This window comes from Nomia melanderi, chromosome 6 (assembly GCF_051020985.1).
Source record: "Nomia melanderi isolate GNS246 chromosome 6, iyNomMela1, whole genome shotgun sequence".
NCBI classification, from domain to species: domain Eukaryota; kingdom Metazoa; phylum Arthropoda; class Insecta; order Hymenoptera; family Halictidae; genus Nomia; species Nomia melanderi.
In genome coordinates, this window is record NC_135004.1 from 8,784,706 (window position 1) to 8,802,466 (window position 17,761).

The following is a 17,761-nucleotide window of genomic DNA, read 5'->3' on the forward strand; positions in this document are numbered from 1 at the left end:
TGATCATTATTACCGTGAGTCTAATTTTGTACTGCAACAAAAGGAGCTCGGGTAAACGGGCGGCGGGCTGGAAAAATTACCGTGCCTCGTAGCGTAAGTAAAACGCGTCACTCGTTTTCCCCGGTTTTTCTTTTGCAATTACATCGGTATTTTATACGTCGGGTTCGGCTCATTACAGATTCGAAGTTGCACGCCGCGAGACGGTGAGAGTGCCCCGGGACGGGCAGCGGGTAAAACGCGGTCGTGCTGCATGCATAGGACGCATGCGAGGAGAGATTAACACGGTTAATAGCATTAAATTGTGATCATAAAGTATCCGTGCACGCAAGAAAGCGCAATCGTAGACGGGATTGCGGTGTTCCCGCGGTCTTAATATGCACGTGTTCGAGGAAGAACAACGCCGGCTGATATAAGACGATAATCGGCTCTCAAATTGCCGAGTGTCGAACAACCGACGACTGTTTATTGCCCTCTGCCAATTAAAACGAAATGCAAAACGATGAATTTCTAGTTAATGTTGATTATGCCGTTCTCTTGGTACTCCTTACAACGAATCTCTGCATACCTGGGAAAAAATCGTGGAGATAAATTTCGACCACGTGCCGGTCACTTCATTCGGCAGGAATTTGAAGTTACATAGAGTGAACATGTTCAAGGGTATTGATTAATAATTTGCTTCTTATCGATAATGTATAAAGAACAACGCCGTTTGATCTAAGACGACAATCGGTTTTCAAATTGCCGTCTGTTTGATGACGGAGGACTGTTTATTATCTTCTGCCAATTAAAACAACATGCGAAACATTTTATTTCGGCAGCAACTTTAAGGTACGTGAAATAAACATTGTCAGGTGTGTTGAGTAATAATCCATTGCTTTTTGTCGGTAATATGTAAATGAAAGTGTAATCCACGTTGAAATCGTTCTACTGGAACGATTCATTCGGACCAACGCGTCTCGGATGCGTAAATAAATGAACCTAATCTGCCACCGGTAAACATTATACAAACAACCATTATTATACAAAGGACGTTAATAATGGAACACGGTTATCTCCGTGGCGTGATTCGCTAAGGGGAGAATCCAATAGATGAAAAATCGATTCTTAAAACATTTCGAAGTACTTGTACACTTCAAAATGTTAATTTTCTGTGCAACTCGTTAAATTTTGACCGTGAAAGTATTGAATGGCACAAGAACAAACAAAGATAAGCCTCGTTATTCTACAGAACACCAACGATCGCTGTAATGGAGATGAATCATCAAAGAGTAAAATTCCTCGAAAACATTACAAAATACCTATACATCTCAAAATGGTAATTTTGAGTGTAACTCATTAAATTTCCATCATACCAATCATTTGAAACGTTAATCTATTCCCAAATAACCATTGATTCGTTACTACATATAAATGAGTATAACAACATCGGAGAAAACTTTATTTGACAAAATATAAAATGGCACAAGATCAAACAAAGACAAGCCTCATTATACCAACGAACCTGAACGATCGCTGCAATGGAGGTTAATCGTCGAAGAGTAAAGTTCCTCGAAAAACAAAGCGCAAGGGGCGATCACCGGGGACAAAAGGCGATCGATAGCGAGACGCTCTAGATCCCATCTAGATCCCATCCCGTCTAACGATCGGGCCAGCGAAAAAAATCACGGAAACGACCTGGCCGCGGAACCAACAGATATCTTTGTCGCGGGAGTGTCCGCTGGAACTGTTGCCCGGTCGCGTTTCCATGAAAGGGATCGCAGTTTTGCGGTTTACCGATGGCGGAGCGAAACGATCGGCCGGCTAGGAAATGGCCCGGTAAATAAGTAACGCGACTCCCCTCGTTAACTCGATTTAATGGCGTGTCGTTAGCAGTCGTATACCCCGGCGACGCTGTCTCTAGTGACCACGGGGGAAAAAACGAGAAAAAGAAAGGAATACACCGGGAATTCGGGATACCGGGACTCGTTAAGGTCTGGCCCTCGGGACGGCGGGCGAGGGGACAGCACCGGGACAAAACGTGTTATTGTGCCCTGCCGGTTCCCCCGTATCCGGTTCAATTTCCGCGGACCGGAGCAATAACTATGACGAATTCGGTAATCGGCTGGCGTGAAATTCGGACGGTTTAATTGTTTATTTGATGGTACCAGCCGCGCGATTTCGTGAAAGGCTGCAAAGCCTGTAGGGTGATAGGACTCGCGGATGATGGTTCATTTTATTTGCATAGTAATACGTGAAATGATATACCGTGGATTACACGATTTGTATACGGAGCTACGTGTACTTTGAAAATTAACACTAGATTTGTGGACGTTCGCTGTATTCGTTGCATTGTTGCTAGAACAATGAGTGTTCATTTGGACGGATCTTGGTGATTAGGATCTGAAAATAGAGAAGACACATATTCCCGTAGTTGTGGAATCATGAAATCATGTTTATAAAATTCAATGTCCGTCGAATTGACGAGTTTCTTGAATTTTGAATGCTGAATCGTATGCGATTAGTAGTGAAAAGATTCGAATATCATTTGTACAGACACATTCTATGATAAATTGCTTGTAATTTGTGTGTATTATTCCGTTTCATCTCAAGTTTGTGTATGATGGTTATTTAGTTATATAAACCGCGTAACGTGATTGTATTAGATAATTCTATGATTAGTATACAGATTATGTTATATTAACTAATAGTACTAATTGATATTTAGTGTTTATAATTCTATAAGACGAATATTTAGAAGCATGCAATAACTAAGACTTAAACAAAAATATCTGTACCTTAGAAATTCAAACTGAATATCACTAGTTAAAGATTTATAACTTTTTAAAAAGAATCATTTTCCGTTTTGGTTAAAAATCCATAGTTGTTTTTCATTGTTTCGTCGCAGTGTTATCTTACGTTCCTGTTTCTTATCGGACCTTTTTTCCCGGAGTTTCTTTGTGCAGTGCCTTTCGACTTTAAATGACTGCAAAGCATTGACAATTCTCTTTTCGTTTGGAGTACCAGTGCAAGTGACGTTTAAAGTCGACTAACATCGTTTCTGTTTCGTGTCCCACTACTTCTACGGTCTCTTTTACGTATTCTTCCTGACATTTTACTTGCTCCCTCGATGAACTGAAAATGTTGTCGCATTTCGCGCGTGAATACAAGGAAGTCCATTTTGGACACGGCTCGAATCAAACACGATGGAGTCAGATATTCCTCACAGCGTTACTAATTATCAGGATAACTGTTGAGTTCTATGCGCAAAGTGAAAGTCTAATTACACGTGTGCGAAGGAAGATACTCGGTCTTACGATAATTTCAGTGAATCACGTGATGTAACATCACATGTTAACCATGCATGTTTGGAATTCTTTGCGCAACACTCACTCATCGATGGGAACGCGAACGTAAATGATAGTTCCGCTTACAGGTGACGACTGTCGACACGTTTTCAAACAAAAAGAGTATAGGTATCAAATTCTTTTATACTAATACTGAATTCCACTGTATTTTACTGTTTTAGCTGTAACAAGTTCGACTTCTTTCAGTAATAAGTATTCTATTCATTCTGTGATTATCTTAGGAGTAAATAACTGTCTGAATTAAAAATGTAAATACTAATATTTAACGCCGGAAATTTGATGAAATATATTTTGTAAAAATATAAAAGAAGAATCTATATTTGCTTAATAAAATAATAAATGTCCAACAATTACACAAATTATATCAGTCTCCAATCAACAGTATTGACAAGAAAATGTGACAATTTCCACGAGTACCACAACAAACGAACCACAACCGATAAATAACAAGACAACGGGTTAATCGATCGCCATAATTCCCATACATCAACTCGAACGCTCTTCCTCCAAGTTTTACGGTGCTTTCGGCAAAAAACGCACGACAAGGAGAAAGAAAAAGAACGAGTTCTAATTATGCGATTCCATAAGCATATTAGAGGCAGGCTACGCTGGAAGTATAGCGTTATTAGGAGGATGTGTGCACCCAATAAGATGATGCTTGTGGGTTAAAGCGTGTTCAGCCGACCGGTCGGCGCATAGGCGTTGTTGAACAAGCCGCGCGATTAGCATCGGGTGGACCGACGGCGTCGTTGCTGGTCCAGCGACGGTCGTGTTTTAGATTGTCGAATTAGCAGGAAAAAATTCTGAACTCATTTTGTTTTGCCGACTACAACACTATGTTTTATGCATTTCTATATTCTACATCAAATGTAATCGAAATGAAGTCGATAGGATTATAGCAATTTCACGGTAGTACCATTTTATATGTCATCAAAAGAATCGCAACTTATTAATATGTACATTCGTATCTATGATTTAATATCATTTTCATTATTCTTGACGCTGATGCTTTTAAATAGCATGTAGGATTATACACGAAACATTCACTGATAGGTACCTGCACACTAGGACCCCCCATAACGCGAGAGACACGTTCCGAGTTACATAAATTTTACGTTTACAGATTTCGCGCTAAATTCCACCAACATCACGTTTTGAATACTGATCCAATTTCTTCTCTTGCTAGTACTGTTTTCTTACGAACAATCTCATTTTTGCAGTTATTTTTTAATAATTCTCCATGCCGTTAAAAAGAGTCTTATTGTATTCACTAATCAACTTCTGTTGCTTGTAACATTGTTTTATGAACAATCTCACTTCCACAGTCATTTCTCAACAATTTTTTCATTGTGTCACACAGAGTTAAACTATATCCACTGGTCTAATTTTTTTTGTTGCTTACATTATTTTCTCATGAAGAACATCATTCCACAATTATTTCTCAACAATTCTTTTATCGCGTCATGCAAAGTTCAACCGTACTCACTGGTTCATTTTCTTTTGTTGCTTGCATTATTTCTTCGTAAAGAATTTCACTCTTACAATTATTCCTCGACAATTTTTCCATCGCGTTATATGGGGTCCTACTGTGTTCTATCAGCTTCAATTTGGAACCTTTTGCCTCCTAATTATACGCTCTAAAACCGCTGTGCGGCGTGTACGAGCGTTGCAGAGATGGCTCGCGCGTGTTCGGGTCCCCGTGGAAGTCTCAGAGCTCTGGCGCGTTCCACCGTCAGCCTGGACGTGGAACGATGCACGATCCTGGGCCCGGTATCAGCGGCACATGGTGTAGAAACGCACTATGAATATTCAACCGAGTAGCCGACATGGCTGCGCCCGAATCCATTATTCATCCGTGCGCCAGCACCAATGCACGCGCGACCGCCGCGCGTTTTCCGCCGAGCTGGATTGCCAGCCGCACGGAGGATAGCTGATCGAAGGTGGACAGAGACGAACGGAGGGATGGCTCGCTGTAAACGAACGGAGGATACGTGGAGCGACAGAAAAGGGAACACGCGAAAGGGAGAATGCGAGTGGAAAATGTTGAATGAATGGTGAAACGCTGGCGACGGATTATATTCAGGCTGTTTGGTTTTAGATAGTTGTTCGACTGGTATCGCTGGCAGATTTTTGTTTCGATAGGATTCTTTTGGTCATGGACGATGATGTTCCTTTCATTTTGGCAGGAAGTCGAGCAGTTTGAAGCAATTTGAATATATTGAAAGTTGGTTCTTCGCAGTTTGGAAATATTTGAATCTTTCTGTTCACCGGTGATTAACATAGAGTTTGTTGAAAAGATTTTTAAATAATCTATTTGCTGCAAGGAACAGTAGATTTGATGATCTTTAGATTAAATCTTGTTTAGGGAGGACGAAATGTAATACATTCGAAGGAACACGTTTGTACCATTTAGGATCACATTCTTTAACCAGTTATCTGCGTTTGACGAGTATCACGTCATCTTGAAACTCTAAATGGTGATAACTTTTACAAGAGTGGATTATTTATTGTTTTAGACAAACCAGTAATTCTTCTTCGTTTCGTTTCAATTTATCGTTAGAACATATTATAAGCGTATTTGGCCTGCATTTGATGAGTATACACTTCATTATTTGATTTTAATTTCACACTTAATGGGTTAAATCTCTGATTTCGTAGAATAAAAGTATTTTATTTTCTTCCGGTAGCGAGTTCTCGTGATCGAAAATAAAGGGTAAACGGGGATAATGGTGAAACGTGAAGAAAGCAATGAATGATGAAGCGGAGGTAACGAAACGGGAGAGTTAGGAGAGATGCTCGCGCTTCAGATTTTTATTCGAACGCTTCCCCATCCTTCGTCGTAGGGTCTTCCTCGTGTTCTTTGCGTGCTTCTTTTGCGCCGTCGCGTTCCTCTTCGGGACCCTCTGCTTCTGAGCCACCTTCCTCCCTTCCCCGGGTCCTCTGGCCATTTCTCGTTGTTTTATTCGCTGGCGGGAAGAATGCGCTCCGTTCGGCCTAGTAATCATCCCAAAACGGCCCCGGGAAGGGGCATCGCTTACGCAACAGAGAAACCCGTGGTCGAATTTTTCGAATTCCTGAACACGCGCGAAATCGACAATGATCCTTGTGTCGTGCTTGGGGATTTAGAAAATTAGTATGCTACCGTTGTCGCGATAGATTACTAGATATCTTGTACCATTCAGTTTTGGCCCATACAAAATATTTATCGACGAAGATGATACAAAAATGTGCTGGTTATTTTTTTCCCTTAAGATGAAATGTGCATTGTTTCAGATGTATAAATTGCTGTAACAATTGTACAAAGAAATTGTAAATACACAGACTTCAATGTCTATAATGGGAATATAGTATATCTTCAGTATAATTATGTAAAAGTTTTAGTTAAGCATAATATGTTATCTAATAAGGAAAATTGACTTGCAGTCCAAGCCCGACCGCACCAAAAATATCATACTCCTCCATTTGGTACACCTGCTGGCGATCTTGTTCTCATAAAACTAACTCTGAAACATCATCAGTGCTAGGTCAGCGGCTACCCTAGGTCCTGATGTGCCTCCAGCCTTCCGGATCCCCCCATTTTCGTATCTGACACCTGGACTCGATTGTCTAGACCAGCCTGAAACCAATTCTCTCTTCTTCTTAGCTAGCCATCTGGTTGCTTCATCCTGATAAAACCTTGATTCTGAGATCCCAACATTGCTAGTGTACTGTACTTTCATAGTCTGGTAGCTGTCGAGGCTGAACTATCCCCACTTTTCCTTGCGTTACAATTATGTAGCAAAATCTAGACACATCTACGCATGACCATTCATTTTGTCTTCTTCCTGTTAACTGGATACCTGAAGACTACCGCGCTGGACCATTAATCAGTTTCTAGTCATTAATGATCCATCCTTTTTCTTTTTGAGTGTCTGGACGTTACAGTGTAAACTAGAGTCTTTAAAATAAGGTATTTATAATAAAAGTCTTTTTGGTTCTTACTAGCCAAATAATTATTTCCCGGAATTGAATAAATACGGTAGACCGAGGCGAATCGCATTAGTTCAAATGTAACAGCGAAAAACTAATAGTTGAAATTGTGAATCAACATATTTTTTCATAGATTTCTTATTAATAGACGTTCAGCTTCAATGTCACTAAAAGAATGATTGAAAAACTTAAAAATGTTCGTGTTTTAAGCAAAAAACTGACAAGTCAGAAATATTCGATTCATCCCAGGATTTTGGACGAATCGAATATTTCTCACTTTTCAGTTTCTTTTCGTTTCTTTCATGTTTCTCCCTGTGATCCTATTTGCCTCGATCTATTCTAACTTATTGTGACCTGACCATATATAATATGTGTATGGAGTGCCAGTTAAATGTATAAAGTTTCACACAACATGTCGCCCCTTAGAAAGGTAACAATATTAAAATTTGTTCAAGGAAAGGGAAGAAGTACAGTACGCATGTACGAAGTAAAGTTGAAAGTAGTTGTATTAATTACGGTTTCTAACAAACGACTTGCATATTGGCTACCGGCGTCAGACCGTGTTTTACATGAAATTACATGCATTAAACACGCACGTGAAAGAAAGACGAAGACTGAGGGCAGAAGAAGGGAATAAAAGGGAAGCGAAGGAGGCAGCATTCCGGAGGAACACCCGCGGTGATCTACTTACATCTGCATTAATGCGCCGCAGGACGTGCAACTGTGAAGCAGGTGTTCGATGTTCCTGCCGCAGCATTTCGTGACAGAACTTTTCCACAAAATGTTACGTTCCGTGTTCTGCGAATCGAAGGGCGCCTTATAATTAACGTAAAAGAAAAGTTTACCTTCGTGTCTTGTGCAAATTCTTTCTGCGATATTGTAGCGTACACATGTGTTCTTAGAAGGAACACCTTTTATGAAAATTTGAATTTTTTCACTATGTCGATGAAAAAATTGACTATATACGTTTATATCTAAATATATTAGAATAATTACAGTAAACAATACCATTATTGTAGACTGATTCACGTGTGCATCCATGAAAACAGCAAAGTGAGACATGAACATTTTTTCAAACATTTTTGTAAAATCAAAGTTTCCCCTCCAATCATGTTAAAAAATTATTTGCTCCCCGAATAATCTACCCTTCGTATCATTTAAATAAAAACAGTGAAATCAATATCTGTTACAGTTTCAAAGACAACTGGTTGTGATATTTTACAGGAACTTAATTTTACCAAATAAATTTAATTAGCTTAATATTGTAGGTTTTCTTTCTCATTTTGGTAATACGTTAAGGATCTGTCATTTTACACAGAATTATCGAATATTTTTATTCACTAAATGGTTCAATCGATCGCTAAGTAAGTGTTTCGCTTTGTTCTAGGTAAGTTGTGACCGGAGAACCGCGGTGAACGTTTGGATAATATTTCGGCGGTATAGTTCAGAATGACGTTCAGATGCATGCCGGCCTTTCAGACACTCGGGGGCAGTGACTGCAGTGCATCTTGGGTAAGTGTACTGTTGTTATGCAAGTGGATTTTCGCAATCGTAAATCCGCCGAATGATACGTGACGAATCTGCCCTTGTTGACCTTTTATCCAAGGAATCGCTTGTAACTTTTAACTTGCGAGTCTTTAAATAATTTTGCAATCGATCAACGACAGTCTTACATACGAGTTTATTAAATAATAATTGCCATGTTTACGGAAATATTTGCATAGATCGGTTTTCTGCTAAATTATTTTATAGAGTATTTATAGTGCTATTAATAATTATCAAGGTAATATACGTAATAAAACTTCTATAAGATTTTCATAAATTTCTTTTGAATAGTTTATTAACCTATCTATATGTTACTGAACTTATGCTTCTAGTTAATTACCATCTTTATTTCTGCTTAATAATAAAATAGAATATTTATTATCTAATCAGTGGTAAATATTCTCGTTACCACCTCTACAAAGGATGAAGTAAACAAAAAATTAGTCTTTATAGTTGATAAAGAATTTTATAATTGTTGATAATTATGCCAGTCTTATCTCGCGAGGCACTAACAGAAAGAAAAAATTGATCACACATAGCCACGTCCACCCAGTCGTTTACTTATCTTCCGAGTACATCGTCCGACACGGCACGTTAAGTTCGTCTGGTTGGCTAACATGTTTCCCGGCCGCGCTTTCCGGAAATTAGGGAGAACGCAAACTCACGAATCCTGAAAAAATTGAGGTATCACGCGAGCCTCATTACCTTAAATGAAAACATAATTCTTACTTCCGACAGTTCGAAGCCCCTTTGTACAAAATCAAAATTTCAGAATAAAATCGTGACATTTCATATAAAAAAGAGAGACTTTAAGAAACTCAACTAATTTCTTAGGAAAAACTAATTAAAAATCATTTGAAATTTCTAGGTATTAGTAAGAGTTATAAACATAAATATTGTATTAGAAAAAAGGAATACAAAACTTTAGAGCCATTTAGTAATTACTGAAAGCAGTGAAAAATGAATAATCAATGTACAATCATGATTACTAGAGAGAATATTATTGTTGATAGAATTTTAAACGTCAGTTCTTAATCTCTCTGTGTGTAGTAAGATTTCAACGTTTATCATGACAAAATAATTACTTATCGAGTTGTAATTTCTTCGCCCAATTGACTAGACCTTCATGAAAGATCAAGTATGCATAACTGCAGTTACACCTGCGTATCACAGTGATCTTTGATGAAGATACCGTAAGCTTGAAGCATCTGATCGTTAAACACAAATTACTAATGTATACAGTAAGATATACAAATACCCCGCGTCAGTCAAATCACATATTGCGTGATAAAATCCTCCTGAACAAATACACTGATACTAACCGCGGATCAAACGAATTTAATTTCGCAATTAAAGATAAAAAGTCGAAGAAAACATTCATCGCATTCCATTCAGGATTCAGTCTACACACACATTGGCCAATGAATACGAAACGATTTTATACAACCGTAATATTGAACATTGAAAAATGTAAACTCTGCAATGTAAAATAAAATACGGTTGAGTTCGCAAGTTGTTCGTTGCTTATTAAGAAGGTGGACTTTATAAAGACTCGCAAAGATAATCCTTTATATAAATCGTTGTAATCGGAATCAGTCCAAACAAGTAGATAACAAAGTTTACAATGGTACGTGTGTTAAATAGACACTCGATGGATTTAAAATCGCAGTAATTCTCTGCGTGGAAACAAGGCTTCCTCTGGATTATTTCGCAACACGCGGGATTATTAATTCAATGAATTTAACCTCTGTAGGAAGCAGTGGCACGGCGGCGAGGTTCAATTAAAAATAGAGCGCTCCTTTTGTCTGCGTCGTTGTTTACTTTTTATGTGTAACAATGTGGGAACGTTGTGAGGCGTTGATAAAATTAAGCAGCACACAGGTTCCCGCGTAAACTAACACTGCCGTTTCAATTGCCGTTACATTTTCCCCTCTGTGTTACTTCTGTTAATTTTGCAGACACTTAAGCATTCCTTCTCGAATGAAAAACCGACAATTAGAAAAGAAACTCGAGTTGGTAAAATGGGAAGACGAGAATTCCAACGAACTTTTTCATTTATTTCTCGGACTACTAGATTGTTCCATAAAATATCAAACCGTTGCGTATTAAACGTTGCTTCTTACACGCTAGATTTTATTCTGTTATAGAACGTATTACATAACAATCGTCTGTTACTCGAAACAGATTTCATTGAACTGTTCGAAACATCCTATTTAGTAACTGACCGATAACTAATAAACAGTCAGTTTGAATATTTAACATAAAACACAAATTTCGAAGTACTACGTATAATCCTAGACTAAATTTCAAACAGGAAATATCAATAAAAATTTCTCTTCGCTAATATTAACTCGTGACAAAGAAAAAACATTCTATAAACAACAAAAATATCTACCACTGCGAATATAAGTCTGTACCTCAAACGTTACATTCAATTTTCAACGAAGTTACAGTGAATAAAATCGAAAAAATCAAATGAAAGATAAATTTGCGAATAATTCCTTGACTGATTAGACTAAAGTGTCAGCCGCTTAATGCTGGTCAGTGAAAACGAGGATTCGCGGAATTGCATGGAAAACGAAGTTGTGGGTAAGCCCTTTACCCAGAATAATAAGCGCGATGGAAAGCGACCTAAACGCGGCTGCGCAAGCCAACATCTTCGCAGCACAGCCTACAAATTCAAACCTGCCTTCTTATTCCCGTTCCGTTGTTATTACTTTGTTTCCTTTCTCCCCTCTTTCCGTGACGAGTAAATAACTCCTCGTCGTTTACTCGCCCTACCCCCCGAGTTTATAATGGAGATTATCTTATTTGTGGTGAGCCTCTACTTAGCCCGCGAGACGAAGTCCGAGTTCCCGATAGAAAAACCACGGCGCACCAAGGAAAACCGCAGCGAAACGCCGTCCGCCGGTGTGACTAAGAGAAAAAGTGAGTTGCTGAGGGTTGACGAAAGCTTAAATAATAAAATTCTGAAAATGGTTGACACTCGGTGTTACGGTCCCTGAAATTTCTTCTTTAACTGCTGTGTCAAGTTAAGAAATCGGATGGAATTTTTATTTTGCCACATAGGGCTTGTTTAAGATAAATAAGGCGATGAGGAAATCCACCATGAAACAAAATTCTCTTTCATAACTGATTATATCCAAATTCATAGTACATACAAATTTGTCTTGTCAACAAATCAGAATATACTGATAACCCTTCCTCGTCCAAAGAAACCCCTCACTGCAGGAAATAAACCCTTCGCTACCTGTATTTCTCACAAATCCATCTACAAATACAAAAACCTATACTCCATATCCACTAACACCTTGTAACACGACAATTCTCAAACTTCAAGAAAAAGAAACCCCTAAACAACTGAAATTTCTCAAGACACTAGCAAAGAAGTCATAGCGACCAAAGCCTGACCTTCATCCCTCAGGCTCTTTGGCTCGACAGATTGAGCAGCGCGCTAGTCGTGTTTCTAGTTATTGTATTCGTCTAAGAATCGCGCGTAGAGAAAGAAACAACGAGAAAGAGAGCGAGACAAAGAGAGGTAAAGAGAAGGAGAACTGCACCTTGCAATTACTCGGAAAGGCGGTCCATCCACGCTCGCGGAGCGTAACAGGGCCGGCACGTTCTCCTGCAGCTCCCCCTCCAGCCGGGCCCCCGTGCTGTTTCATTATTAATTATCAGGTCGCCACTATGTTATTAGTGCACTAGGAGAAACCGCCCGCCTTCCTGTTCGGTGAACGGCTTGGCGCGGCGCCGAGCCGAGCCGGACCGGGCCGAGGGGACTCAATCCCCGAGCGAAGTTTAAGCCGGCGATGATAAATAACGACGTGGCGGTTACACGCGCACGTACAATCTGGCCGCGTAGCCGTTTGAGCGACATGCAGGTGTAATTACTATTATCAATTAGCAAGCAGGAGGGCAGATTTATGAATTAGGAATGTAGGGTTTCGCGAACGATAATCTTCTCTTCTATCCGCCACGCCACATTACGCTGCGCCGCGGCGCTCTTGCGAGCCCGCCGCTCTCTTTCCATCGATGTTTTCCGATAATGTTTGATGGATCGACCGTTATTAAAGTGTTTCTTCGAATTCTTCGATTCATTTTTCCTTTTCGGGCAGGGGTGTTTAAGTCTGACGCAATCCGTAATGCCAGCGATGGCGAATGAATGATTGTATTTGTATTTTGTGAGTTCTGTAAAGCTGTGGGCTGTTATTAGTAATGGATTTACTGTTCCTGACGGTTTGAAGGATTTCGGATTTCGTTCTTGATGCTGAAGGGATCTTAAATATCGCTTTTGAGAAATTTTTGTTGACTTTGATTGATGTAATGATGTGAATGAAAATGCTGATCTATTTAGCTGTGGTGTTTTTAATTTGTAGTGTGTATTGGATATTTATTTGTTTGGAAATAATAGAAATAATCGTGGGAATAATGAAATAGAGAAGTGTTTTATGGAGACTTTAACGAGTGTGAAATCGAAGTAGATTAGGCGATTCGTTGTCAGGCGTGAATCGGTGTGGTCCAATTGTAAGCATAGTTACGTGATTTTAAAATGTTGTGTTGATATATTAATTTTTATTATTATATCGACTATTACTTTTATTTATTAATTTTTCATTGTTTATAACTATATTTTATTTTTCTACGAAATTTGGAAAATATTGCGAGAATGAACGATTTACACTTCAAAATTAATGAATAATTCGGCAGACAATTAATAATGAATGAATTCAGAATTTTTCATGATAGTATTTACATGTTAACATAAAGTGAAAACAAATTTATTTTAAAATATGAAATACTCAAGATATCGATATTTTATCTGTGATCGTTGTAGGAAATCCTATTATTGTTGGTATACAAGGATTATTAACGTTAACTACAATCTCGGAAGTAACGCGCAGAACTTGGACATGATAATTGTGCGTCTCTCTTGGCATTAAAATACTTGACGCGAGATTACAACCCTGGAAGCTTCTCGTTATAAATCTCGGGATTGTTGTTCTCCCCGGCGGCGAAATCCTGATCCTTTGTAAACGACCTTATTCTTATTTACGATACGAAGAATGTATTTGTTTTATTAAAAGGGTAACGAACCAAAAGAAAATATATGAATAAATTCAGTTTCTCCGACGTAAATTTTTATTGCAAATAACAAACGACTATTTAATATCTACCTTCTACAATACAATAATTCAAACCTTTCAAATCAGCTTACCGTCACCAGTAAACTTCTGGCTCACCTGTAGGAAAATAAAATATCAAAGAAACGACCGATGAAAGAATGTCCTTTTCTTTTACATTAATTCAATTAATAAATTTTAAATCGTAAATTTCAAACTTTCTATTATATTTCACTTATACTCCGAACAATTATTCAAACACAGATAATCCCACAAAAGCGAATAAAATTAATAGACCAATAACAACGCAATTAATCTACCAAACCGTACCGACGATCAGCCCAACATGTCTACCGAGACAAACCTTACGAACCAATAAAATCCAGAAGTCCTTGCCGAAATCAATAAGAAATCGACGAGCCTCGGACAGGTGGCTCGTCAACCAGCGAACGACGAGTTAACCCGTCATCCTCGGTTAACGAGTTCGAAACGACTCGAAGGGGAAGCGAGCATCGACGCTTCACTTCCAATTATTGCCCGATAATTAATGCGGCGTAATTAAAACAGCATAACAGCAGAAACAGACAAATGGCGGCGAATCGCCGCATCGCGTCGCGCGGCGCAATGACGAGGTCGCGTACCAAGCCAGCCAGCCAGCCATCCACCTAACCAACCAACCAACCAACCAACCAACCAACCAACCAACCAACGAACCAGCCAGCCAGCCAACCGGCCGGCCGTGTGTCGTTAGCGTGTCTCTCGTTTTTCTCGCGTAACGAACTCATTTATTTCCACGCGGTAATGTACGACAATGCGGAGGTCGATCTACGACTCGCGCGGCCGCGAAACAAAGCGCGCGCGCTGCTTGGCAAACGAGCTGCACGCCGCCGCCGCCGCCGCCGCCGCCGCCGCCGCCGTTGCCGCCGCCGGGACCCCGAGGGGCGGTGAGTATTTCATCAGAATTTACGTTGCATTTCACGCTGCTAATATCGCCGTAGTATAATTATAATTAGCGGGCTACGCCCTTCACACCGCCCCCTTCGGAACTTCGCCGCGGATATACCTGCCCCGCGTATCCTTCGTCTTGATATCCGGCGGCCGGCTCCGATGGTGGCTTGCCTGCTCGCCTTTGCGCTCGACCAAACTCCTCGACCCGAGCATAATAAACGATAGTCGAACGCGGCACACCCGAAAGCTACGATATCATACTATTGACAATTACTCGTTTATCATTGAATGAACCGAGGCGCAGGGTGCGTCATGTGTACCCTAGATCTTATCACCGGGCAGTAATACTATTGGCAATTATTTTCTTCATCCTCAGCACATTCGAGAGATTAGAATTCCATTATAGTATCGCAATCGATAAATCGGACAGCTTCATAAGTTTCACCTAATTCCTTCCAGAATTTTAGAATCTCTCCAGCTGAAAAGGAGGTTATACCCAATACAATCGTGAACAACCGATTTTCGAAGAATCAACGTTCAAAATGCAAAACACCGTGTCCAAAATTCCCGTGAACGGTCGCCCCCACCAGCCACGAAGCGGAACTTCACAACCGAGATTCTATCACGGCCGATCCGCCTATAGGACCTATCAAAATATTCCAATCTGGCGATAGCCAGCAGAGAAGGGACGCCAGGTCGATCCGAACGGCGATCACGCCTCGGTCCCTGGTCAAAGGATCTCGGAATGGATCTCGATCCGCGGAGCCGGTGGGGGCAGGAACACCGCGGGGAGGGGCACGCGGGGCAAAGCGCATGCAAAACAACCACCGTTTCTCCTCTCCTCGGCGCGGCATCATGGAGTTCCTCTACGGGGCAGTGTTTTTGCGCGGGCATGACACCGGCCAATCGCGCAAAATTACGTGGAGAGGCCGAGGGAAACGGGCGGAAAAAAGAGGAGCGAACGACGGGTAGGAGTGAAACAGCGGCGAAAGGTCGGCGACGGAGGGGGGGTGGGGGCAGTAGGAAGAGAGGAAGGAAGGGAGAGGGTGGCGTCGGCGGCGGCGGCGGAGGCAGCGGCGGAGGCGGCGGTGGTTGAGGTTATGGTAGGCAGGAGAAGAGAAAGGGGGGAACGACGAAAAAAAGAGAAGAAAAGGGGGGTATGGTGCGCGTGCCTCGGGGCGAAGTCTTGGGCCTCGCGTGCCCAGGCATGGCCTCGTCGTCTCACTCTTCGGTCTTCGCGGTCAGAGGTCATCATCGAGCACGAGCCACCTTCGGGTTCTCAACCTCCCCTTCGGTGTTGCCGACGCCGATATAAAACTGCCTCATTAAAGGTGCTCGCAAATTCCGAGCGTGCCTCGAATCGAGACGAGCCGCCCGGATTTTATGACGGTCTAGCGAACGCGAAACCGTCTTTCAACCCCTTTTCTTCCCCTCGCGCCCCGCCCCCGTGCTTTTTTTCTTTCCCCTCTTTCTTGCTCGCTCGTGCGCCCGTTACGTCGCGGCTGGCTGTCAGTCTCTGCACCGGAATATATTATTCGGCTGTATATTCTCGGATGAAGGGAGACAGATCCGAACGGTCGACTTCGGGCGCGAGCTTCAAGGCGAATATTGAAATTATCGATTCGGATGAGCGGGAGCGCTGATCGGGAGACTTGATGAATGTTTAACGGAGTGATTAGTTTTTGTGGGATGAATATATTTAGTGCGTGTTGTTGTAGTCTTTGGTATTTTGATTCTGTAACCTTAATGTTTCGCTGGAAGCTTATGTTTGAATGGGATTATGCGGGTTTGTTTTTCTTCGATAGAAAAGGTACAGCTGAAAGTATATCGAGTCTGTAGGAAGTTCGTGGAAAGAAATTTGTAACAATTCTTGGTATTTGTTCTATTTTGGAAACAGAGGATTATCAATTTTCATGCTAAAGATCGCAGTACTTTCAAAACGCGACTAGTATAATCCCGGGATTAGAATTCTCTCGTCAAGAAGGTTGATCCTTGTCAAGTCCATGACATCGCACGAACCGCATCCACTTATCTCCATGACCTCTATAAAACTCATCCGACACCCTTCCCTGCCAAAGACGTCGTCAAACTATCGCAGGAGATCAATAATGACGTAACAAACGTTCACCGAGATGTCGGTTGCGCGTTGAAACCCTTCGCCCGGCAGACGCGCGGTCGCCATTACACGACAATCCCATGGCGACCCGTTCACGGGACCGGCGACCGAATCACTTCGGTTAATAACTGCAAATTATAGGTTATCGGTCGGGCCTTCGTGTTTGAAAAATTCTATGAATTTCGGCGAGGAAGAGCGGCCACCCTCGACCAGTAATGCTTGTGACTAACTCTTGACACTTTAAATTTTTCGAAGAACTTCTTCTCAACGCATAATTTTAAGTGCTTTAATCGAAATCCGTATTATCCGCATTATTTTATATTTTAGTTGAAATATACTTAATAAACTTAACTATAATATAATTTAAAAATGATGCGTGAGACTCTATGTCGGTATACGTATTATCTATGTGAGTAAAATTGACATCGACTCGTATTTGACAATAGAATGTAAAGGATTGGGTCACTATTATCAATATGAAGCGAACGAAAAGAAAGATGAAAGAAAGCGAATATGGGAGACGTATGAGTGCTTGACACAGAAGAACAGAAGTTTTTCTAAGCCAATATGTGAGCTTGTAATCACGGTAAGTGGCCTCTTCGCGTTTAATGCCGTAAACATCGGCCAGGCTGCAAGCTGTTTGCGAACGAGAAACGATCGCGCGTTTAAGTGGAATCGCGCCGGCCACGGTATCGATAAGACGTGGTCGGTTTTTCTGT

General features: G+C 40.9%; 1 protein-coding gene across 3 annotated transcripts in view; it reads left to right on the forward strand.

Moving 5' to 3' along the window:
- The window catches only part of TfAP-2 (transcription factor AP-2), a 244,862-nt gene that overhangs the window by 95,805 nt on the left and 131,296 nt on the right, over positions 1-17,761 (forward strand). The window contains exon 1 of one of the 3 annotated variants that reach the window (XM_031991388.2): positions 8,723-8,825. The exons of the other annotated variants lie outside the window; for them this stretch is intronic. Coding sequence (XP_031847248.1) covers positions 8,763-8,825 — 63 coding nt within the window. The 5' untranslated portion in view covers positions 8,723-8,762. Of the gene's footprint in view, positions 1-8,722; positions 8,826-17,761 lie in introns of those variants that run through there. 3 annotated transcript variants of the gene reach the window in all.